The sequence below is a fragment of the Lithobates pipiens genome, unplaced genomic scaffold (assembly GCF_037356315.1).
Source record: "Lithobates pipiens isolate NorthernLeopardFrog02 unplaced genomic scaffold, aLitPip1_a1.2 Scaffold_13, whole genome shotgun sequence".
In the NCBI taxonomy this organism is placed as follows: Eukaryota; Metazoa; Chordata; class Amphibia; order Anura; family Ranidae; genus Lithobates; species Lithobates pipiens.
Window position 1 is genome coordinate 484,315,512 of NW_027507718.1, and position 26,493 is coordinate 484,342,004.

The following is a 26,493-nucleotide window of genomic DNA, read 5'->3' on the forward strand; positions in this document are numbered from 1 at the left end:
CCTCTCTCCCTGTCTCCCCCGCACGCTATCCCTAGCCTCCTTGGACAGCACAGAACACAGTGGTCTGCCGCCCTGGTTCCAGCAGGGCCTGGAAATATCCCAGGGGCCCTCCCAGAGCAAGCTGTTCTCCCCTGACCTACCTGGCCAACCTGTGCAAGCCTCTGGGACACAGAGGGGGGGTCAGCTGTCCCACCATGCTGCACCTTCTATGGAGCGCTCTCTGTGGGCCCTTTTACAAAATTTGCCTACCAAAGATGATCTGAGTCACATGGTGACCAGGCTGGAAACAGCTTTGAGCAGTGAGATAGCAGGAGTGAAGCAGGAGGTGTCAGCTACAACCACCAAGGTGTTTTCACTGGAGACGGAGGTGACAACCCTGAGCACAGGTATCTCGGGCTTGCGGGACACCCAGGACACCCTCACGGACAGGGTCGCACAACTGCACCTGCTCATCGATGACCTCGAAAATCGCAACCGCCGACGCAATGTCAGAATCAGGGATTTGCCGGAGGCGACTGGTCAGACAGACCTTGAGGCGGCGGTCACAGCCATCTTTAACATCTGCTTGAGCCGCCCTGCAGAAACCCCGATTGCCATCGACAGAGTCCACAGAACACTGGGCCCCAGGGGCCCCATGGAGGGTAGACCTCGTGACGTCCTTTGCTGCTTGCACAGCTACTCGGAGAAGGAAGATATTCTACAGGCAGCTTGGCACAAAGGTAGTCTGGACTTTGACGGAGCCCAAATCACATTGCTACCTGATGTCTCTCGGAGGACCCTTCAAATGCGACGTTGCATGCGGCCCCACTTGGAGAAGCTCAACGAATTGCGGATCCCCTACAAGTGGGGGCACCCATTCCATCTTATTGTCCGCAAAGGAGGCCGGTCCCACGCCCTGCGTCACCCTTCCGAAGTCCCGGCTTTCCTGGAAACGTTGGAGCTGCCACCAGTTTCCATTCCTGACTGGCTGGCATTTGTTCTTCCTCAATCTGCTATGGCCGCAGCGAACAACCCTCCGGCTAGATCCCAGAGGTCACGGCGGAACCGCCGGTCACAGCGAAGGAGGTCACAAGCACCTCAGGACAATGAACCCTGAGTAAGTAAAGTAACATTTTACATCTTGCAACCCGGGGACGTTTGTTTATAGTTGGACACTGTTTGAGAGGCCCGTTAGGTCTCACCCCGGACTTGGGAAACATTTCCGGCTGGGGGGCGGGGAGCTGAGTTTGATGGCTCTGGATGGCTACTTCTTCAGTGGGGACATGGGAATGGACTGATGGGACCTGAACTACCCCTGAGTGTCAGAATCGGCCACTAAGCCCCGCGAGGCGCATGTTGGACATCAAGGAACCCCCTGCCGCAGTTGTTATGTGTGGAGATGCCCCCCCAAGGGACTCTTACCGGGTCACTTAGACACTTAGAGACTTGGGACCCCCTGTCTGTCGTGCACCCCCCTGGCCTCTGGTGGTAATTCTTTAACAATCTGGGACTCCCTGGGTCTTATGGATGGTCCTATTGGCTATGCGGGTATGGTTCCTGGGCAGGGGAGGATCTCCGGCTTAGGGATGCGACCTGACAGGAAAATGGCTTCCAACGGGGGCCCCAATGGAAAACTCAGGGAACTTTGGGACTGTCAGGGAAGGGGCACGGCACATAGAGGGGCTCCTGCTATGGCTGATACTGTTGCCCCTCCCGTTCGGCTTCTCCCCTGCGGTGGAGCCGACTGAGGTGGGGGAGCACGGCGGGAGGGGGTTGTTGTTGGGAGGGTCTAACTGTCTATGTTCTCTGGGTTGTAGGGATTGTTTGGATTACATATGTTTGCATTGTTTGTTATGTTGCTAAATGCTTTTCACGGTTTGCAGCGCCATGGTCTATTATGTTTCTACTGCTGTTGAGATGCTGACTAACGATTTGCAGGCCCTACAGGGACTGCACTAGATTGCAGGCTGTCGAGGGGGTAGGGCACCAATGGGATCCAATCTCTGAAGTGTCTTACCTCCTCCCCCAATAGGCCCCGACTGCCTTAGTTGGCAGTTACTCTCCATTTGGAGACTTAGTGATCCCCCTACCTCCCTACCTCCCCCGTCCCCCGCTATCCCCTTTTTCTTCCCAAGACTACTCTTGATCCTTCCCCGCCTTCACTTCCTGACTTGCCTCCTTTCCACCCCCAGTTCCCCCCCCCCCCCTCTTTCTCTTTTCTATTTCTCTCCTTTCTTCTCTTTGACTCCGGTGAGGCCCGCCGGCCAGGGACCGCGGCCACCATGGCCTTGAAATTGGTTTCCTGGAACGTTAAGGGACTGAATGTTCCGGAAAAACGGTCTAGCTGTCTGACGGAGCTATGGAGGATGAGGTCTCAGGTGGTTTTCCTCCAGGAGACCCACTTCCGGACCGGCCAGATCCCAAAACTCTACAGTAAACACTTCCCCCTGGCATACCATAGTACTTCACCTACCTCTAAGTCGAAGGGCACGTGTATCCTCCTTGCCAAAACCGTTCCGTGGAGGCTGATAGACCTCCAGACTGATAGTGAAGGGAGATACCTCTTTGTTAAAGGCACGCTCCACTCGAAGATCTTTACCCTTGCGAACCTATACATGCCGAATGTGGACCAGCTCCCGGCCCTGGACGCATGCCTGGATGTCCTGGCCTCTTTCACAGAGGGAACCTTGATTGTAGGGGGGTACTTTAACTTCACCATTGACCCCTACAAGGACACGTCGACGGGGACCTCCGCCCTGTCCGTGAGAACGCGCAATCAAATAAGAGAACTGCTTCACTCCCACCGTCTGATAGACGTTTGGCGCACCCTCCACCCACACGAGAGGGATTACACGTTCTTCTCTGCAGTGCATGGGTCATACTCAAGAATAGATATGTTTCTGGTTGCCCACGGAGCGATCCCCCTGGTCTCTGATCCTCGGATAGGCCATATAGCCTTGTCAGACCATGCCCCGATCTCTATGCAGCTGAGTCTGCTCCCTGAGCCGCGGGGTTCGACCTTTTGGATGCTCAATGAGTCCCTCCTGAAGGAACCTGAGGTACGCGCGGATATCACCCGGGAAATAGAGCGCTTCTTTGAGACTAACAACGACTCGGTCCCCAATCCCCTCACAGTATGGGCTGCCCACAAATGCTACGTAAGGGGTATTTTTATTAAACATGGACATAGACTCAAGGCAGCCAGGTCTAAGGCCCTTGCAGAGCTTATCTCCAAGTTACACGTGTGCGAGCAACGATACAAGTCCCATCCCGACAGCGCCCTAGAGGCAGAGGTGGGGGACCTCAGAGAAAAGATTAGGGAATATTCCCTCTTCCAAGCCAAGACCAAACTCTTGTGGACCCGTAGGACATATTATGAATTTGGAGACAAGTGTAGTAGGTCTCTGGCCAACGCCTTACGGGCACAGCGTAATGCGTCTTTTATTCCGACCATCTCTTCTGCCACAGGATCCAAAATCTATGACTCAAAAGGAATCGCAGAACACTTCCGTTCCTTCTATGAGGGACTGTACAATCTGCACCCCCAACCGTCGGGAGACCACCCCCAAAACCACTATGCAGCCATTGAATCTTACCTTGCGTCAGCGAGCCTACCCTCCCTGTCAGAGGACGAAGTGGAGACACTCGCACAACCGATCTCCCCTGAGGAATTCTCAGCCGCCTTGGCAGGCTCACCCAAGGGCAAGGCGCCTGGCCCGGATGGGTTTACCATCCCTTATTATAAAACATTCCATTCCCTACTAGCCACGCCGTTTATCGCTGCTTTCAATGCCATACTGGAAGGCCAGGGTGTCCCGCCGGACCTCCTGCAGGCCAGTATTTCGGTCATACCTAAACCGGAGAAGGACCCGCTGCTCTGCTCGAGTTACAGGCCCATCTCGCTATTGAATTGTGACCTCAAGTTGTTTACGAAAATACTAGCAGAGAGGCTTGCACCTGTCCTTCAGCAACTGGTACCCCTGGATCAGGTGGGTTTCATCCGGGGGAGAGAGGCCAGAGACAGCACAACGAGAACTATTGACGTAATAGCCAGCGCCAAGCGCCTTAAAGTACCGCTTATGTGTTTATCAGTGGATGCCGAAAAGGCGTTTGACAGGGTGAGCTGGCCTTTTCTTCTGGCCACCCTGAGACACCTAGGACTGCCGCCTCCTATGCTTTCCTGGATAGCGGCCCTTTACTCGTCCCCCTCAGCGGTGGTTAGAGTTAACGGAGCCTCCTCAGCTCGCTTTACAATTAGTAATGGTACGAGGCAGGGGTGTCCGCTGTCCCCCTTTCTGTTTGTTCTTTCCCTGGAACCTCTCCTTCAACACATTAGACTTAACGCCGACATCAAGGGGTTAGAAACGCTATCATACCACCACAAGGTTGCTGCCTTTGCAGACGACCTATTGTTTTACATTTCCGACCCTCACACCTCGCTACCGGTACTCTTATCGGAGATAAGACATTACGGAAAGCTTTCAGATTTCAAGATTAATTTACAAAAATCGGAGGCACTTAACGTCTCCTTATCCTCCACCACCCAGGCCCACACGAGCAAAAATTTCCCCTTCCACTGGGCGACCCAAGCTATCCAGTACTTAGGCACCAAGATCCCCCCGGACCCAAACCTTATATTTCGGTTGAACTTTCAACCCCTTTTGCAGACGTTCGCCACGGACCTGGAAAGGTGGTCGAATTTGGCAACCTCCTGGTTTGGTAGGTGCAACGTACTCAAAATGAACATAATGCCAAGGTTATTATACCTTTTGCAAGCCCTACCTATAAAGATCCCTCAATCCTTTTTTAGAGTGCTGCGATCCATGTTTACTAAATATGTGTGGCGGAATAGACCGTCGAGGCTAAGCCGGACGTTGCTCCAACGTTCGAAGCACAGGGGGGGGTGGGGCTTCCGGACCCAGCTTTATACTATATGGCGGTTCACATGAGTAGGACGGTTGATTGGTGCAGACACGGGGCGGGTAAACTTTGGGTCCGACTTGAGCGGGAATCGGTCTCGTGCCCCATTGAGGGTTTGCCTGTGAGTGGGACTAGCCTGCCTGAGAGGACTCGTGCCCACCCCCTTATTGAGCCCACGCTGTGGGAACTAGATAGATATTTCATACTGGCAGGGGTGCCTGGATTTCCCTCGCCCTTGACCCCCATAGTGGGACATCCTCATTTTGTGCCAGGCACATTCGACAAATCCTTCCGAATCCATCAAGACAAGGACCTAGCTCGGGCCTCCCACTTTCTGGGATCAGGGGACTGGAGGGACCCCTCGGACTTCTATGAGACGTTGGGGAACACTGCGTTGGGCAGATGGAAGTTGGCCCAACTTTCACACTTCCTCAAATCATTGCCATCCAGTGGCCGCTTCCGTAGAGCCTTGACCCAGTTTGAGGAGATGTGCGTGGGAGAGGGTCCGATACGCAGTTCACTGTCACAATCGTATGGCATCCTCTTGGAGCATTCCTCACAGGGGGACCCGTCGTTCATTGGAAAGTGGGAGAGAGACCTCGGTGTTAAATTTTCGACGGACCAAAAGAACCGTGCTCTCCTTTTTGCTCACAAGTCTTCCTTGTGCAGCAAGTATCAAGAAATCACTTACAAAATTTTGACTCGCTGGTACAGGACCCCCACGGTCCTAGCTGCCATGTTTCCGGGACACAGCCCCATGTGCTGGAGATGTGGTACGCAAGCGGGTACGTTGATTCATATCTTTTGGGAATGCCCGCAGTTAACTCAGTTTTGGAGACAAGTCCTAAGGATCACTTATGACCTCACCTCGGTTGACCTTCGGGATAACCCAGCTGCGATTTTCCTTAACCTGACTCCTATGTCTGGGAAAAGATACCGTAAATCCCTCTTGAAACACCTCTTGAGTGCAGCCAGGGCATGCATACCTAGCATGTGGAAGCAACAGTCCTCACCGGCGGTAACGCATTGGTTCGCGAGGATTATCAATATCTATTGTATGGAGCGGATGACGGCGGCCATGGGGGATAGGGAGGAGGATCACGACGCCCGCTGGTTGCCTTGGAATCTTTTCAGGTTTTCTGCTGAATATAAGACTTATCAGTGAGTCCAGTGGTGGAAAGTGAAGGGAAGACCCGGCTAGCGGGAACCACTGGAGTCTCCCCTCCATCCTGCCACACATAGACCGCTCTGGCCCACCTTACTCCCCCACCCCTTCCCCACTGTTTGTTTTCCTCTTGCTCTGCTCTTCCCCATTCATTCCCCTCCCCTCCCCGTTTTTCCCCTTCCCCCCCCCCCACTCTTTCCCTTCCCCTCAACTTAAGTAAAAAACTAGTGATTGTCCAGGTGTGGCCACAATATTCCCTCATCTTCCCTACCGAGGAAGGGCAACTTTTAAAGATGATGCGGCCCAGGGTTCTCCCCAATGGCGACAAGGTGCAGCGCCGCAAGGGACCTCTCTGAGACGGCCGGACGGGGCCCTATCTCGGAGGAGGACTCAGACGTTAATATACCGCTGGGTAGCCAGCTGGATGGGAGAGCCGGTGTCGTAGCTGTAGGTTACTCACAGTGATAATGCTATCGCATACTATTTTTCCAATTGATCTGTTTACTGTAATATGTGTATTAATCGGTACCAAGGAAAGAGGAGTAACATGTTTTGATCAGTATGTTTCTGTATTGCCTGCAATCCATAAATAAAGATTTAAAAAAAAAAAAAAAAAAAGAATTGGTGTGTCATACAGCTCATTGGTAAGGTGAAGTGTGGGTATTTTCCTTACATGTTTTGAATCATATGTTCTTTGTAGTCAGTATTTAAATTTCTCCATAGAAAGGAAACAACCGTTCACAAACTATTCAGAGCTACCTATCTATGAAAGATCACATTAGTAGTAGGTCTTATTACGGCGGAGTGCTCAATAAGTGAAAAATAAATCACCCACCTCGGGTCATTCTCTGTAGGTGTTCTACTTTATGGGTCACAAGTAGGGCTGTTACTGATTAAAATTTCCGTGTTCGATTAATTGATTTTTTTTTATAGAATTTTGATTAATTATAATGCACATACAGATCCAACTACTTTTAGCTGATCTCCTTGCATTGCAACTCTGCATTTGTCAGTGGTAAATGTTGTATACACTATATACAATCACCCGACACTAGTTAGTTACCACAATCCATTACTTAACTTCACAGTTCACACAAATATGTTTTAAATTCAAACTGTAGCACTGATGTAAATAATTTTTTTTATACAGTAGCGCGGCGATCCCTCCACCTCCAGTGTAACTAATCATGTTAGTTGTATAGGGCAGCAGTGAGTGACATGCATAGCTCCTCCCCCTACGCGTTACGTTCAATCAGAACTTTGACATCACCGGACTCCTCCCCCTTCCCTTCGTTAGCAGATGGAGGCACTTGGGGAAGGGGGGAGGAGTCTGGTGATGTCGATGTCCGTGACGTCACCGGATCTCCGATGGGACTCCCTGAAGACCCGGAAACCAGCGGAGAGGTGAGTACCGATCAAAGGAATTTTGATCGATCAAAGAAATGAATCGATTAATCGAGGAATTAATCTTTAATTTTCCCAGCCCTAGTCATAAGCCAAGGCTAAAGCCTTGATAACATGTAGCTAGCAATCATTTGTCACATTCAACTGGACTTGTATTAGGTTAAGGACCTTTTGCAGATTATCCAAGCAGCTTCTTTAGTTTTAATGAGTGCCATGAACATAAAACAATTACCTTTCAATGTATAAAGAGAAATGATGATTGTCCAAAAACAGGAGGTGAATCTTGTAAAACCAGCTTGTGTTAATATCAAAATTTCAATTCATAACTTCCACAAAATCTGAGATGAGTGTTAATACTTTGATTAACACCTGCCCCAGCTTTTTTTCTTAAAAAAGTTCAAAAAGAACATTAGGAAAAAATGATTTGTCAAAAAGAGTGGTGGATACAAAGAACTGAATTACAGCAGAAATATTGAGTCAGTAAAACATAAACATAAGCCTTCACTTCACTCTTTCTGCTATCAGGCAAGTTTTGTTGGACAACAACTAGGACCCTATTTAATTTAATCAATGAAACCCACTGAGGGCCACAGAAGCCATGTGGTACAAGTAATGCCGCGTACACACGACCAGACTTTTTGACAGACTAGGTTCGACGGTCTTCCCGACGGACTTTCGGCGGAGGTCCGATGGACTTTCTGAACGAACGGACTTGGCCACACACGAACGGACTAAGTCAGTTCGAAAGTCCATTCATTTTGAACGTGATGACGTAAGAAGGGACTAAACAAGGAAGTTCAATAGCCAGTAGCCAATAGCTGCCCTTGAGTCATATTTGGTCCGTCGCACTAGCACACAAATGAACAATTTTCCCGATTTTTAGTCCGTCGGACTTGAGTCCATCGGATAGATTTGAAACATGTTCTATTTCAAGGTCCGTCTGATTATTATTTTTTTTAAACGGTTGGACTAGCCCACACACGATCCATGCGATTGGATCTAGTCTTCCTGCAAAGTCCTGTCGTGTGTACGCAGCATTACACCCAATTGACATGTCTGCCTAGGAGACTAGTGTAGACAGTTGTAGCCCCATAAATGGTCAGGTATACTGAATTTGAGCTACTGTTGCAAATTTGGGACATCCTTTACACCTATTCCCTTAAAAGGTTCAGACCTATGTAACCAGACCTATGCTTTTATCAACTATTGCTTTTCGTGCAGAAAACTTTGTCTGATAAAAAGCATATCTGATCCTGGGAAGGTCTTATTATCACTGTCTTGATGAACAAATCACCTCTCAGTCTTCATAAATGATGCTCAAAGCTAATGCACATCCTTTTTGATCATTCAGCAACAAATTTACCCCAGTGTTTCATATAAAATAGACAGTTGTAATAATGTGCAAAAAGCTTAATGTGTAATATGTGTTGATTATACCTACTGATGATGGAAAAACATGTGGCCAATAATTATACAGTAAGTCCCCTACTTACGAACAAGTTCTGTTCCGTGAGCTCATTCGTAAGTCCAACAAAGATCAGCGCATTTTTGAAAGTTTGCCAGCTGAACATTCATATGTAGGGGATTAACTGTACTAGAAAGACCCTTTCTCTTTGCCTCTGCCGTCTATAGGCACAAGTCTACTGTGCCTGATGGTGAATCCAGCCGTGCAAATCTATCTTTCAGACAAACAGATATATGAAAATGTATACACGATCCTGAGACCAAACTTCATGTATTCATGTTCTCACACATCAAACTCATAGAGGGTCCCAGTGAAAAACGGATGCCGCAGAACTTTTCACCACATGTAACATCTACCGTAACATTATCAGAACATTCATCTTACATCGCCCCGGAAATCTTTGACCTAGAATTTTGATATGATGTATGTTTCACCATCTGCTCTATTTTTCTAAAGGGGGTCTTCAAGAAACAATTAAAACTCAACTACTGTTCTGTTTTTGTATCACCAACCTATACCAAAATTCAATAAAAAAGAATTTATGAAAAAAAAATAACAACTCAACTACTGTGTCGGAACCTAGGAGTTTACCCACTTTTTCTGGCCAGGGGAAATTTTAACTGGTGACCCAAATCCAAAAAGTAAGCCCCATCAACTGGCAAGCTTTGCACCATTTTATCATGTCTTATCCTGTTACGGTAATTTCTTATGTTGAGAAACCAGCACGTCCCACTACACAAAACAGCAATGACTAAAAATAAAACAGTCAAGTTCCTGCATATGGTGTACTACACCCCTTCCCCAGGTTTGGCCCTTCTGGGAAAACATGAGGATGAGCAGCGTTCTCATCATGCTAAATTGCTGGTGTCCTTCTGGGAGGCAATGGTGGATGCTGCCCTGCCTATGTATAAATTTACGCATATTATTCAAGGCTGCCCTTGGAAATATGATAACATTTGGTCTCCTTGGACCTCAAGTTGAGATGCATTTGGCTATTCCCACCTCTCACCCCTGCTCTTTTCTCCTTCCCCTACCTCTTTTCTCCTTCTTTCCCATTCTCCTCCTTATTTCCTGCTTTCACTCCTTTTATTTCTTTATGCGTCCCTCCTATTATCTGCTACAATGATCATTTTTGTTGATGGATGGATAATTTACCAGGTGTTATTTTGCATCTCATGCGTTCTTTTTTTTTCTTTTTCTGTAAGTGTATGTGGTATATGCTTCATGGTATTGTGTGGTTGGATCTTAATGATTTGCTCCTACTTTTCAATTTTGTATTGCACTGTATTTTATTTATGGGATTATTTACTCTGTATGTTCTTCAATAAAGCACTCCTGATTTGCAAAAATAAATAAATAAATAAAACAGTAATACAATTTATTGTGATTATAAGTCTTGTGAGATGAAAGCACAAATTGGACATAGTATATGTTCACCATGTAAAAATAATCTCAACCGAATTAGAAATGAGCTAAGTGATTCCCATGAGCTAGGGTTTATTAGGCTTCCCCTTCGTGTTTTGCATATCCTCTGCCTTCCTACTTTGTATCACAGCCAGTCGAGGAGGAGATGTGTCTTGTGTCATCAGATACAACACACAAAACTGGAAAAACACTAAACTAGAAAGGTGACAGCGTACATGAAATCGCGTGTTTGACTTTCACACTGATGCTTGCAGCATAACCGGCACGGCAGGAAACAAAAATTTTTGTAATTGTGGTCCAAAATATTATAAAAATAATATACAGTAAATACAAAAAGAAGAACATTTTTGTGTTACAACTTTGGAATGAACACACACAGTCCCCCTTTATATTGTAAAAAGCTGCATAAACTGTTAATGCTTTTTAAATCCTGTATACGGTAATACTAATCATAATGTACAGCCTGTATTTCTTATTCAACAACAGTAGCGAGTAATACATTTATGCTGAATCTAGTTATTTTTTTAAAGAAAAAAATTTGCATGAAGAAATTCGCAAATAAAAAGCAGTAAACTGTCACTTAGACCTTAACACCTATTTTTTCCTTATATACTGGACTAAGATACCAGACTTAATGTACGTTTATGTTCTTGAAAACAAACACAGACTGTAAATGTGTGTTAATTTTTCTCCAAAGTTGTAACACAAATGTGTACAATTTTATGTACACAATTCTGAAACATTTTATTTCTTGCAGCATTGGTTATGCATCAAGCATCAGTGTTGAAGTCAATCATACAATTCCGTATACACTGCTAGTTTAAAAAAAGAAATATATTTATTTTAGTGTAAAACAATGCAGCATTTTACACTAGATCATTTTTTTGGGGGGAATTTGGACACTTTTGATGCTGCAACTTTATTATTTGTTATAACTGTATTATTTTATTGTCAATTTTTTTTCAACAGAGATTTTATTGTTGATTTAGTATTGTAAATTGTTTCATTTTTTGTAGGTTTTTTTTATTTAATAGGTTAAAGAATTTAATTATTATGCTTATAGATCTTACCCTATAGTCTTTTCCGGACAACCTTCAAGTTTTGTGTTTTTTGTGTGTGTGTGTGTGTGAACCCAATAGGGGGAATATTTTTATGATTCTATGCAAAAATCTATTAATTCATAAAAGTCACACAGAAAATGTTAAATTTGTATCAGAATTAAAAAAACAACATGATAAAACAATTATAGATATTTCCTAACACTTTCTCTACCATAAACACAATATGAAACCTTCGATTGATTTGTGAACGTATAACTGTGTTAGAAATGTAAATGAATATTAATGAAAAAGCTGCTGCTAAAACACCAATGTGTGTTCCCACAAAACAGTATAAAAACATTTAGATAATGTGGTGTAGCACTGCTTATACAATAAATAAAAAGTCAAGTTCCCCAAAACAATTAATTATTCTGTGAAAAATAAATCCATCAAACATAAATCATCCTTAATTTATGAAGTAGTAAAGAATGTGATGCTATCCCTAGCTCAAAAAAGTAACGCCACATACGTTGCTACTTCATTTACTGTTTGTTCTTTATTTACCAGTTTGTGTTGGTTAGAGCATAAGTGAATTTATTTGATTTAATCATTTATCCATGAGTCCATATATACCAAAGTATACATCAAAAATGTTCATATATATCTTTACTTAAAGTGCTTGATTGCTTCCATTAGTGTATTACATGATTGTGACATAACGCGTAGGATGCGTAGGACGTGAGTGGAGACTGTGTGGACCAGAAGTGACATTTAAGGAAGTCTGGTGCTTGGTTATGAAAGATTTTAAAGGGATTTTAATGACATTCTAACTATTTTAACTATGTATTAACTTTAGTAACATTCTCTGGTTTACGTTTTACTACACTATGAGAGCCCTTTATCTATGCTTGTCATATTACGAATACCATCTATTTGGCCAGATGGAGTATTGAGGATTCTTAAAGGTGCAGTCATTTCCTATCTGTGTCCTAAAGGAGACCCCAGTGGACGGAGGTGGAAGTAGTCCCAAACGGAGGGCTTAGATGTCCATTAGTCTGCTAATATAAGTTGTATACCCCCTAAGTGAAGGTGAGAGTTCTGGAAGCCTGGAGTGAGCACGTGGTGTGTTTATTTATTGTTTAATTCACATGGTGTGAGTTACATTACTAGTAGAAGCACTCAAGTACTTTAAGAGAAGATATGTATGGATGATTTTGGTGTATACTTTGGTATATATGGACTCATGTATTAAGGATTATTTATGTTTGATGGACTTATTTTTCACAGATTAATTTATTGTTTTGTGGAACTTGACTTATTTATACAGTATATTGCATAAGCAACGCTACACCACATTATCTTTATTATTTTATTTTTTCTTGATAGTTTAAATTTGTTCTTGTGTTATGATTTGAGTTAATGAAAGTCCTTTAGTTTAGGTTTGCCCTTCCTTTCTTTTCTTGCCCCCCCCCCCCCTTTTACTACATTTTGACCCAGTCTTAAGGTAAGGAAAACCTCAACTTTGTGCTGTAACATCTATTTCTTTCCTATTTCCTTCCTCCCCTAGCTTTACCTAATCCCTTTTTCAAAAATTAGCGATGAAAATCACAGGCGGCATTCACACTTTTTGAATCATGGGCAGATTTTCCATGAATCTGCCCACGATTTGAAAGCGCTGATGTGTGAATGGCAAATTGTGGGACTTGCATTTGAGATGGCATTCATTTGAATCCCATCTCAAATCGCGACACTAGTCTGCCGCGATTGTCGCGCGATAAATTGCGCTGCAATCGCGGCAACACGCATCACGGGAAGCGTGTCACCCAAAAGTAGCTCCTGAACTTTTTTTTTGAGTGACATGCGTGTTGCCGTGATTGCAGCGAGATTTATCGCGTGACAATTGCCGCGATTTGAGGTGTCATTCAAATTAATGGCATCTCAAATGGAAGTCCCACAATTTGCCATTTACATATCAGTGCTTTCAAGTCACAGGCAGAATCGTGGAAAAATTCACGGCAACGTGTGAATGCAGCCTTATGCCCTGTAAACACGCAAAGTTTGAGACCTGGATCTAAAATTTTCCGACAACAAAATCTGATTTATATCCGTTTAAATTACGATCGCGTGTAGACAATTCCGACGCACAAAGTGCCACACATGCTCAGAATAAATTACGAGACGAAAGCTATTGGCTACTGGCCTCTTTATAGTCCGGTCGTATGTGTTTTATGTCACCGCGTTCTGAACAATCGGATTTTCCGACAACTTTGTGCGACCGTGTGTATGCAAGACAAGTTTGGGCCAAAATCCGTCAGGAAAACTCTGACGGATTTTGTCGTCGGAATGTCCGACCATGTGTACAGGGCATTAGTCTGGCTACTTCCTCTCTTTAAGATTATTCCATCTCCATAGTTGTTACTGTATAAAATATATACAGAACAATTTTTTCATGTTTTACTAAACGCAACATACTGCGCACATTTCTACAATTTTTTGGGGAAACAGAATGTCTTTTGAAAAACCAGTAGAAATTTATTGAACAAAAGCCCTTTAGGCTTGACAGTTTTATGAAAGATTTTATGCACTGTTTTCCCCAGTATTAATAATTTACACCTGGAAAGCAGTGTCTTTTTACAAATGAAGAACAAAAATCTCCCATTTTAGGTAAAAAAAAAAAACCTTGTGAACTACAACAAAAGGCTACACAAGTCGCTTGGTAGGGGACCAAGCGACTTGTGCTTATTCTTTCTACACTTTGAAATAAATGGTCTATATTGTCAAAATACTATACGGGATGCAGAGACTTTCTAGACCCTGGAGTCCACTACCTGAAATTCAATTATATGTTTATCATCAATGACATTGTACTATTTGTGCATGTGGTTGTGTTTGTGATTGTGCTCCACTGTACGTATACCATTGTTCAGGTTTCTGTGTTACCATATGCCTTATCTAAATAAAGAATTGGAAAAAAGTCTACTCTTATATAGATATTAAGGGAAATGTAATTATTGGTCCAATTTAATTTAAAGTGTTGCTTTCCTTTACTGTTACATTACATTTACATTACATGGAAATTTTTCAAAAATTTTGACATGGAAAGTTTTTGAAATTTTTGAAAAATATCCTTTCAATTAATTCAATAATCGTCAATTAATATGTTTTGAACATTTAGTTTTTCTGCAAAATATATCAGAAATAGCAAATTAAATCATCTCTCACGCCAACACAATATTCTTCATAATTTATTTTTTTAAATTTTTTTATTAGGCAGCCTTTAGTGTATTTGTAACTGCTCACACAAAAACTCTTAAATATTGATATGTAGCATGAAAAAACAGGCTGATAAAGGGACATGTGCTCTAAAACACATAAGTGGGGGTACTCGTTACCATCCAAGTTACAATTTCAGTCCCTATTTCCAGCTGGCAGATTGGGGCATATTGCTGTACCTTCCTCCACAGCTGTATTCAGCATCCACTGCAGATGTTTTCTACTGTTGCTTTCATGTCGCTTTTTGCCTGCTACGTACTGTCAGTGAATCCAGCACTTGTGACCTGGTATTCTTTGGGAGAGGATTTTCTTGGTTTTATGCCCCAATCTAATTATCACAATTTAAAAATTTAACTTTATTAAAAGTTGTTTTACCTGCACTATCCCGTGCATTCTGTTTTGTTTCTTTCTTCTACATTTAGTTATATGGCCTTCAAAAACTAATTTTAATTGCAAATTGCATAATTATCTTCAATACTTGGCTTTTTTATTTGGCAGAAATAACCCTATACTATACTGCTGTATAATAATTTAGTAATAATAATCGTAAAAATTTTACATGAAGATAATAAGCTGTAGAATAATAAGTCATTATAATTTTTTATTTACTGTTTTTATATTATTTAGACATGTGTGTACTGTAAATAATATTATACATAAATAAAGGTTACAAAAATAAATAAAAAAGGCTTTCCTTGTGGCTTATTTTTGGAAATAGACAGTTTGAGACTTTAATACTGCTTCTGTGTCATGTGGTCCTACTCTTATGTATAAGAGCAGCAGCACTAGGAATAGCATAGCAATGAATAACTGAAAACAAGTTTGCCTTGCATCTCTATAGTACAGTAAAACATGAGAGCTCCAAAATTACACACGGCATACGATGACCGTTAATGGTTATGTATTAAACAAAGCAAAAAATAAATGGTGGGTACTTATTAGGTTCATAAACAAGCAAATGAGGCATATAACTGAAATGTTTTGTTTTTGCTTCTAATAAATGCACCCATTATAGCCATCATCATCATTTTAAAGATTTTTAAGCAAGATCTATGGTTTGGAATCAGTTTTATTTGATTGCACATTTTTAAACTGATGTTTGATACCAATTTCCTTATTTGGAAAAGTTTTTTGAATAAAATGAGGTAGAATCAAAACTTCTGTCAGGTTTTTATTGTTGTCTGTGGCTCCATTGGGGAGATTTCCCCAGTGGCTGAAAATCAGGGATCGGGGTCACCTTGAAAAGATTGTACAAACAATAATAAAACAATTTAAATAGTTCTAACCCCTGTAACATAGGATTTGCTGCTGCCATTCTCACAATTGAAGAGATTAACCATCACAACCGATCCAATAAGGTCAGACAGCAAAAACAAATTCTATTGGTTCTCAACTCTACAAGCTGTGCCTATAACTATAAGACTGGTTAAAAAAAAAAAAAAAAAAAAATATATATATATATATATATATATATATATATATATTTCATCTAAAACATTATACAATCATTGTAAGTTATGGAAGTATGGAAGAGCCCTGGGGCCATAAAAAATTTAATTAAAAAATACAGAATTATGTTTTTGAAAAAAAAAAATCAGAATTCTGAGTTTGAAAGTCGGAATTCTGAGTTTTAAAGTCAGAATTCTGAGATTTAAAGTCAGAATCCTGAGATTTAAAGTCAGAATTCTGAGATTAAAAGTCAGAATTCTGAGTTTGAAAGTCAGAATTTGGAGATTAAAAGTTAGAATTCTGAGTTTCAAAGTCAGAGTTCTGAGTTTATAAATATAGTAGTCTCTATTAAGAAGATTTTAGGACCAATGAGCAATAATGTAGTAACACCCGCAGACCATCATTCTGCAGACATACATGTATTCTGCTCTATATATGGATATGTAAATCTATCTTAGTTACAGCACACAGTATAGGGAAGCAGGCAGTGCTGGGTTCTCTGGTTCCTCTACTGTATTAATAGTTTCCTCTTTTTGCTATCTTATCCTTCTTCTCTGTTATCTGCTCCAACAAGAAAAGCCATGCTGAAAACGTGTGTATTGTGTGTGAGTGGGGGGACACAGCTTCCATAGATAACAAAACACGCATGCGGAGTGGGTGCCCGGCTGTTACTGTGTGCCCACAGTAAGAATGCCGGCACTGCGAGCGGAGCGGGGAACGAGGGGGTGCTTTGTTCCCCCGCATCGCTGGACCCTGGGACAGGTAAGTTCGATTATTAAAAGTCAGCAGCTGCAGTATTTGTAGCTGCTGACTTTTACATTTTTTTTTTTTGGGGGGCACCCCACTTTACACCCTCGCTATCTCATATTTAAAAAAATATAAATATATATACTGTCAGCTGGATTAGAACCCTTAACTTCACCTATATAAGCCTGCTGCTCAAACCACTATACTAACTCTCAGTTGGTTGAGCTTGCTTTTATGTTCAATATGAGGTCAATTGTCTGTGAAGCAACTCTGTTAGTTCAGACAAGTAATTGCCATTATCAATCTGTTATGACAATACAACACATTGTCCTGCTGCCTTCTAGCCAATCACAATTCCCTCATGTAGGGACAATAGTGCAATGTTTCCTACAAGTTGGGGTGCAGAGCTGTGCTGGCCATTGTGTTTTGTTATCTATGGAAGCTGTGTCCCCCCACTCGCACACGATACACACGTTTTTAGCATGGCTCTTCTTGTTGGAGCAGAAGACAGAGAAGAAGGATAAGACAGCAAAAAGAGGAAACTATTAATACAGTAGAGGAACCAGAGAACCCAGCACTGCCTGCTTCCCTATACTGTGTGCTGTAACTAAGATAGATTTACATATCCATATATAGAGCAGAAGACATGTATGTCTGCAGAATGATGGTCTGTGGGTGTTACTACATTATTGCTCATTGGTCCTAAAATCTTCTTAATAGAGACTACTATGTTATATGTTATATTTATAAACTCAGAATTCTGACTTTTAATCTCATAATTTTGACTTTGAAACTCAGAATTCTGGCTTTGAATTTCAGAATTCTGACTTTAAATCTCAGAATTCTGACTTTAAATCTCAGAATTCTGATTTTTAATCTCAGAATTTTGACTTTGAAACTCAGAATTCTGACTTTGAATCTCAGAATTCTGACTTTTAAACACAGAATTAATTCTGACTTTGAATCTCAGAATTCTGACTTTCAAACTCAGAGTTAATTCTGACTTTCAAACTCAGAATTAATTCTGACTTTCAAACTCAGAATTAATTCTGACTTTGAATCTCAGAATTCTGACTTTGAATCTCAGAATTCTGACTTTCAAACTCAGAATTCTGACTATGAATCTCAGAATTCTGGCTTTCAAACTCAGAATTCTGATTTTTAATCTCAGAATTCTGACTTTCAAACTCAGAATTCTGATTTTTAATCTCAGAATTCTGACTTTGAATCTCAGAATTCTGACTTTGAATCTCAGAATTCTGACTTTCAAACTCAGAATTCTGGCTTTCAAACTCAGAATTCTGATTTTTAATCTCAGAATTCTGATTTTCAAACTCAGAATTCTGATTTTTAATCTCATAATTCTGACTTTGAATCTCAGAATTCTGACTTTAAATCTCAGAATTCTGACTTTCAAACTCAGAATTCTGACTTTGAATCTCAGAATTCTGACTTTAAATCTCAGAATTCTGACTTTAAAACCCAGAATTCTGACTTTTAATCTCAGAATTCTGTTAAAAAAATGTTTTTAAACTTACAATTCCGAAATTTATGGAAGTATGGAAGAGCCCTGGGGCCATCAAAAAAAAATACAGAATTATGTTTTTGAAAAAAAAAAAACCTCAGAATTCTGAGTTTGAAAGTCAGAATTCTGACTTTGAATCTCAGAATTCTGACTTTCAAACTCAGAATTCTGACTTTCAAACTCAGAATTAATTCTGACTTTTAATCTCAGAATTAATTCTGACTTTTAATCTCAGAATTCTGACTTTGAATCTCAGAATTCTGATTTTAAATCTCAGAATTCTGGCTTTTAATCTCAGAATTCTGACTTTCAGACTCAGGATTTTGACTTTTAATCTCAGAATTCTGGACTTTCAAACTCAGAATTCTGACTTTGAATCTCAGAATTCTGACTTTCAAACTCAGAATTAATTCTGACTTTGAATCTCAGAAGTCTGAGTTTGAAAGTCAGAATTCTGATTTTTAATCTCAGAATTCTGACTTTAAAACCCAGAATTCTGACTTTCAAACTCAGAATTCTGACTTTTAATTTCAGAATTTTGACTTTGAAACTCAGAATTCTGACTTTGAATCTCAGAATTCTGACTTTCAAACTCAGAATTAATTCTGACTTTGAATCTCAGAATTCTGACTTTGAATCTCAGAATTCTGACTTTCAAACTCAGAATTCTGACTATGAATCTCAGAATTCTGTCTTTCAAACTCAGAATTCTGATTTTTAATCTCAGAATTCTGACTTTCAAACTCAGAATTCTGATTTTTAATCTCATAATTCTGACTTTGAATCTCAGAATTCTGACTTTAAATCTCAGAATTCTGACTTTCAAACTCAGAATTCTGACTTTCAAACTCAGAATTCTGACTTTGAATCTCAGAATTCTGACTTTAAATCTCAGAATTCTGACTTTAAAACCCAGAATTCTGACTTTTAATCTCAAAATTCTGTTAAAAAAATGTTTTTAAACTTACAATTCTGAAATTTATGGAAGTATGGAGGAGCCCTGGGGCCATCAAAAAATAAAAAAAAATACAGAATTATGTTTTTGAAAAAAAAAACCCTCAGAATTCTGAGTTTGAAAGTCAGAATTCTGACTTTGAATCTCAGAATTCTGACTTTCAAACTCAGAATTCTGATTTTTTTTTTCAAAAACATAATTCTGTATTATTATTTTTTATGGCCCCAGAGCTCTTCTATACTTCCATACTCTTCCATAGGCAGGAGTCTTAAAGAAATTGTATCAACATATCAATTTTATTAGAATTTTTTTAAATATATGTGACAATAAAAATATGTATGGATGCAAAGTTGCAGAATATACAAAGAAGCACATGGAAATGAGTACAGACACAATATGGATCATGACATTAATCTAATAAGCTGCTTAGGCATCAGACTGATTGTGTTGCTGCACAGGGAAACACAGACATTTCTGGTTTGATTTGATCCTTGTGGCAGTGTTTGGCGGACGGATAGCTAATTTGCCTCCCCCTCCCCCACATATTGTCCATTGACAGATCAGAGAACCAAAATCTGGAGTTCCCTATATCAGGTGCGACATAGGTGGTTTCGGTTACGCCCTTTATGTACTACCTGGTGACCGAACCTCCGATACCTTTCAGCCAGCTCGCCCTAATACACGGAGTGGATTCCCGGTGGCAAGATCTCCAGCTGTTTTCCCAGTTTTATTACATTGGATGCTTTTTGAATCTCGATGTACAACTTCACAGGATAATGATCTACACTACAGCACCAGCCCCTGAGGAAGAGGTTTTATTCTTCAATTACCTTGAAACACGTCGGGCCTTGTTGTTTTCAATTTCACTGCCTATGACTTTTTAGAGTAATGTCATGATCCATATTGTGTCTGTACTCATTTCCATGCTTCTTTGTATATTCTGCAGCTTTGCATCCATACATATTTTTATTGTCACATATATTTACATTTTTTCTAATAAAATTGATATGTGATATGATTTCTTTAAGACTCCTGCCTTCCAAAGTCCCACTAAGAGGAAAAATTGGTTCTATTTACTAGTTATTAGGGATGTGGGCAGGTAGTCTTTCTCCGCTCAGTTTTTGGCACTTCTAGCATAATTATATTTTTACAATAACTTCACAGAAAACTTTAAACATGTCTAAAAAAAAGTAAAAAATGGTTAATTACAGCTTTAGTTGCTATGGCCCATTTTCTACAGGTTTCCCATGGTTTTGTAGACAGTTCACAGTCCTGCAGGAGGACTAATGTGTTTGCCCTTGCCCAATGGCAGTGTGCTCAACTGCATGAATCAGTTACCGGATTACCATGTGGTCCAGTCCATCTGCGTTTGATCAAGTGCAGAATAACACCAGTCACCACACATAGGTGGGAATTATTGAAAAGAATTGTCTCAACTGGAGCACAGCCAATCAGCTTTTAACTTTTAATTTTCTAGGCAACCAACAGAAAATTGTTTTACTCTGCGGTCACTGGTGCATGCTCACTCCATGCGCCCATAAGACACACAGGGACGTGGCTCGGCCCTGCCCCCCCTCTCTGCTCATCGGCTCATTGATTGTGATTGAAAGTAGCAAGAGCTGCCGGGAAAAGCTCAGCTCTGGTACACATCACTGGATCGAGCGGGAGCTCAGGTCAGCATTGGGCCTTTAGGTCCACTCTAACATAACTTGCACGCAATCGATCTTCAGAGCAGCTATGATAGGCTCTTCTATATATCAATTTGAGGGCTTAAAGGCATATTCCAATTTTAAAACTAAAAATGTAAGAATAAATAAATGTAACAAAACTGAAAAGGTAAAAAATGTGCATTTATTATTTGTTTCATTTGCAATGCACAAGCTCCTGCAGACTCTTCCTCCATCCCCAGGTCTGTAGTGAGATATGGGCCTTCAACTATGGAGCTGAGGTATCAATGAACTATGAGTGTGGTGAACTAACTACACTTGTGCTTGACGAAGACTATGAGCCCCTCTGCTGTGGTAGCAGTTCAGGTAAGTTGGGAGTGGTTTTAGCTGGGGAATTGCACCATGTTACACCCTAAATATGGATGTAACATGAAATGTGCTGTGAAAGGTGGACTTAGCCTTTAAAAGGCTCATGTATGACAGTTTACACAAGTACTAAAGCCAGTTACTATGGAATATACTACAGCAAAGCCCACCTATATTTGCATGTATACTTTTAACAGGATTCCCAAAGCTTGCATAAATCCTGGAAGCAAAGGCTACTAACAGTCGCTGCAATCTATGTTACATTTAGACCTCATATTTTACATTGGCCTGCACATGGTAGGCTCCCTACTGGAGCAAATTTGGTATAAAGTTATAGTAGTTTCTTACGGCAGCAGAGCATTATGGTAGTGACCAGCAGACAGATGAAAAGAAATCCGCAAAGTCCAGCAAGCGGGGCCCAGATGTTCATATTACAGTCAATCTTCCAGATTTCAGTCTCTTTATCTGTTGGGTCTATTAAAGAACAGTTTTCAGTAAGTATTTCTGTCAATGCGTTTTAGTAATCTATATATACTCTGCTTGCCATATATAAAATGGTGAAGACTTTTTGACTTTTTTAGATTTAATAAAAAAAAAAAAAAAAGAAAGAATTGCATTTATTAAAGTTAATGACATTCTTTTAAACTTTTGAGTATCAGGACTGCTTGGACTGTGAAGAAGGGGGTAGATGCTACATAACATGTCCGGAAAAATTAGTACAACCAAAAAAATGTATTATAGGCAGTACTCAACTGTGTTCTTGCAAGTGCACTAATATGGCTACAATTACCCTAAACTTTAATTAATGAAAGAAACCCTTAAAGAGGAAGTAAAGCCTCAGTAATATAAAAAACAAACAAACTGCAAGACAAAGGCATAATGAGCTAGTATGCATAGCATACTAGCTCATTATGAATTACTTACCTGAGATCGAAGCCCCCGAAGCGGTCCTCGTTCTCCTCCGACGTTGGCATCTATCCTGAAGTGACTTCAGTCATGCACATGCGCGCTGGTGCCGCCACTAACTGCATGATCGCCGTTAGTAATGACACGATCGCCATTGTCTACGGCGCATGCACCGTAGGCAGCGGTGTAGCTATTTCTGCAAATATCTCCTAAACCTTTTAGGTTTGGGAGATATTTCTTGCACCTACAGGTAAGCCTTAATCTAGGCTTACCTGTTGGTTAAAGTGTTTGTAATGGGTTTACAACCACTTTAAAGTGTATGTAAAGCTAAAACCTTTTTTTAGTTTGCATAGAGTGTGAAAGATTTAGAACCGTGAACTCCTTTCGGGTTTTTACTTCTATTTGGGGCTCAGTTACAGAGATGTATCTTCACTTGCATTTCTGATAATAGTAGTTTCACCAGACAAGAAATGAGAGAAAACTTCAAGAGGGACACAGAGAGATATAAATCTAACTGAGATTCTAGGCTTTTTGAATTTTGCCAGTCTTGCTGTTGGAGATTTACCCTCGCTTTCTATATCATAAAACATTGACAGCGGGATAGAAAGCGAGGATAAATCTCTCTAACCCTACTCTATCCAAAACCAAGAAAAGCAAAGTTTTGGATCTAAAGGGGTTGATTTACTAAAATTGGTGCACTCAGAATCGGGTGCAGCTGTGCATGGTGGCCAATCCGCTTCTAACTTCAGCCTGTTCAATTAAGCTTTGGCAATAAAACCTGGAAGCTGATTGGTTTCTCTGCAGAAGTGAGCCTGACTTTGCACTCTCCTGCTTTAGTAAATAAACCCCAAAGTGTTGCTAAACCCACAGCAGTAAAATAATTTGGTAAATGAAGTAAAAGCATGCTTGTCATACTCACTGTGGAACACCTAAGGGGTTAATCCTCTGCATTGTCTAAAAAAGGCTGTTTGATCCTGTGTTCTCTGATCCTCCTCTTTTCTTCTTCTTCTTTGGAGGCACGCTGCACATGCTCTTTTTGGTGTATATTGCTAGAGGGTTTTTTTTTTTGGGGGGGGTGCATGTGTTCAGCACAGGGCCAATGAGCACTGTCCAGACAGAGGGTCAGGGGTCATGCAGCTTCATAGGACAGTCAAAGGGGAAGGAAAACACCTCCTACAAGCTTTAATCAGTGCTCAGCTGGACACTGATAAAAGACACAAGACTGCTGATGAGAAAAGGTATTTAGCAGTTTATATTCACTAAAATAATTGCATTTCCATGTTCTGTGTAGGAGACCAGATATAGTGAATGCGGGCTCCTGGGTTTAAATCACTTTAAATACACTTTAAAGACCCAGTCAAAAAAATTGAAAGAGTAAGAACCTCTGCTATGTTTTTGTAGCTATAAAATGTATTTATCGCTAAAATTGAAATACCCAGGAACCTAGAGTAACTGCAGCAGTCTCACAAGCCCTCTGTTGTAAATGTTGGTTCCCCCTATTGCCAGTCATAGTGAATGTCCAATAGGAACATGGGAGAAACAATTTTAAGTGGCAGCCTCAGGCACTACTTGGAATTGTTTGACTTTTTGACTGTCAGATTTGTCTGGGATTCGGCACTGATGGGTAGATTAGGGAGCTGCTCTAGGTATGTGCTTATATACCTACAGATTTATTTATTTATTTTTTCATGACGTTCTTAAACTGGGACACAAGCAATAATAACTTGCAGAGGTTCTAATCCTGCAATTCAAAGACACCCACAGTGTTAAGATACCTTTTTTTCCAGAGTTGCAGCTGCAATCATCTTCTGGTTTTGATTCCTTAGCTGATGTGACTGGAGCTGGTTTGGTGGTGGTTGGTTTAGCTGTTGCTACTTGAAGAACAGAGAAAAAAAATACTTTGTAAATAGGCAGTATGGTAAAAACACATTCTTGATGCTTAGGGGGAGATTTACTAAAACTGGCGCACACAGAATCTGGTGCAGCTGTGCAGTGTGACCAATCAGCTTCCAGGTTTTATTGTCAAAGCTTAATTGAACAAGCTGAAATGAAAAGCTTATTGGTTACACTATGCACAGCTTCACCAGATTGTGTGTGCATCAGTTTTAGTAAATCCCCTCTTATTAGTGGCATATGGATTGCATAGGGCTGTTAACTTTGGGGGGTTATTTACTAAAGGCAAATCCACTTTGCTTTGAAAGTGCACTTGGAAGTGCAGTCGCTGTAGATCTCAGGGGAAAATCTGAAATGAGGGGAAGCTCTGCAGATTATCATCCAATCACGTGCAAGCTAAAATGCTGTTTTATTTTCCTTGCGTCACCCCTACTGATCTACAGCGACTGCACTTTCAAGTGCACTTGTAGTGCAAAGTGGATTTGCCTTTAGTAAATAACCCCCCCTATTTCAAGTCATCCTTTCCCCAGTGCCCTAGGATTTAAATGGAGTTTATTCATTTAAAAAAGAAAAAAAAAAAAAAAAAGCTTTTACCATAGCTGAGGAATTATCCTATACCCTTTTGTATTTCTTTTCAATAAAATAAACACTAAAATCTAAATATTAAGGATTGTTTAACACCCACTCATACTGATTCTAACATGTTTTATAAAGCAGTTTTGGGCGGGGGGGGGGGGGGGGGGGCACATACCCTTTGTCTCCAAAGGGCACCAATGCTTTTCAATGCAGTGAATAACAAACCTGACCCTTTAACCTCCCTGGCGGTATGATTATTTCAGATTTTAGGTGCTGAAAGCGGTACAATTATTTTGCATGGAAATTTGGCATTTTATATTGTAGGCCTGCAATTCTTAAGAATAACTCTCTTAAATCTGTTAAAACCAGAATCTAGCAGACATCCCGGGTATGATAAAGTTTCTAATATAATAAATAATAATAAAAAGTATTCAATAATGTAATCAAATCCATAAACACTGAAATTTGCTCATTTGCAGAATTGTCGCTGTCATTAGATTTAGTGTTTGATGATGAATTTCCCCACAAATCGCTATCGCTCAATTCTGAAAGTGATTATAATTTATTATCACTGTTTTCTAGTTGGTCTAAAATCATTTTTTGACATAAAGGGACACTTTTTGGTTGCTATGGACAATCTCCAAATTCCAGGCAGAAAAAACTGTATTTATAATATAAAAGTGCATGCAGGGCACTGCACAGACCACTAGGGACAAAGGGGGTGTGTCATTTTTTTATACAGTACTGTAATCTGTAAGATTACAGTACTGTGTGTGTTTTGTGTGTTTTTACTTTTTTGTATTTGCCACCGTTCTCCTCTCCCGTGCACCATAACGTCGCAGGGAACGGAGCTCGGTGGCATTCGGGCACTGTGTGAATCGAGCGGAGGACAGCTTGATCACACAGTGCAGAGGACATCGCTGGATCCAGGGGACAAGGTAAGTAACTTCTCCCTGTGTCCTCCCTGTATCCAGCGATGCGATCCCGAGTCTGGCTCAGGGTTACCGCTCGTGATACTAAAATCCCAACCTGAGCCAGACTCGGGATTACCGCCAGGGAGGTTAATGCACCATAACACAAATAAGTCAGGTGATATTTAGTGCATTTAACAGCTGGATTTTTTTAAAAGAGAAACTGTACATTTGGTACTATTTGTTCTTTAAGGCATGGCCCTACCTTTGGGGTAGGCCCCAACTGGCCCTAAACTTATCTCTGCCCCCCTTTCAGAGATATTTATTGTGCAACTTTGCCCAGAGCTACACAATCTCTCTTTCAGAAGCAACCCTGCTGGGCCTTCTTTATCCTTCATATGTGCACCATGGCCACATTCATACCCTGATGCCGCGTACACATGATTGGAAATTCGGCCAGCAAAAGACCGTTGAGAGCTTTCGTTCAGGAAAATGAGACCCTGTGTATGCTCCATCAGACTTTTGCTGTCTGAATTTCCGCCAGCAAAAGATTGAGATCAGGTTCTCAATTTTTCGGTCGGAAAAGGTTTGGATGGGAATTTCCGATCATCTGTACCAATTCCGACACGCAAAATTCCTACGCATGCTCAGAAACAATTTGACACAAGCTCGGAAGCATTGAACTTAATTTTCTCGGCTCGTCATAGTGTTGTACGTCACCGCGTTCTTGATGGTCGAAAGTTCAGCGAAATTTTGTGTGACCGTGTGTATGCAAGCCAAGCTTGAGCAGAATTCTGTCGGAAAAAACATCCAAGATTTTTCCGTCG

General features: G+C 41.1%; 1 protein-coding gene across 2 annotated transcripts in view; it reads right to left on the reverse strand.

Moving 5' to 3' along the window:
• CD8A (CD8 subunit alpha) overlaps nt 1-26,493 on the reverse strand; it is a 53,718-nt gene that overhangs the window by 18,361 nt on the left and 8,864 nt on the right. The window contains exons 3-4 of one of the 2 annotated variants that reach the window (XM_077477983.1): nt 24,062-24,157; nt 21,729-21,854 (exon numbers count right to left, since the gene is read on the reverse strand). In XM_077477983.1, the coding sequence (XP_077334109.1) occupies nt 21,729-21,854; nt 24,062-24,157 (222 nt within the window). Of the gene's footprint in view, nt 1-21,728; nt 21,855-24,061; nt 24,161-26,493 lie in introns of both variants that reach the window. The other variant, XM_077477981.1, reaches the window with a different exon arrangement.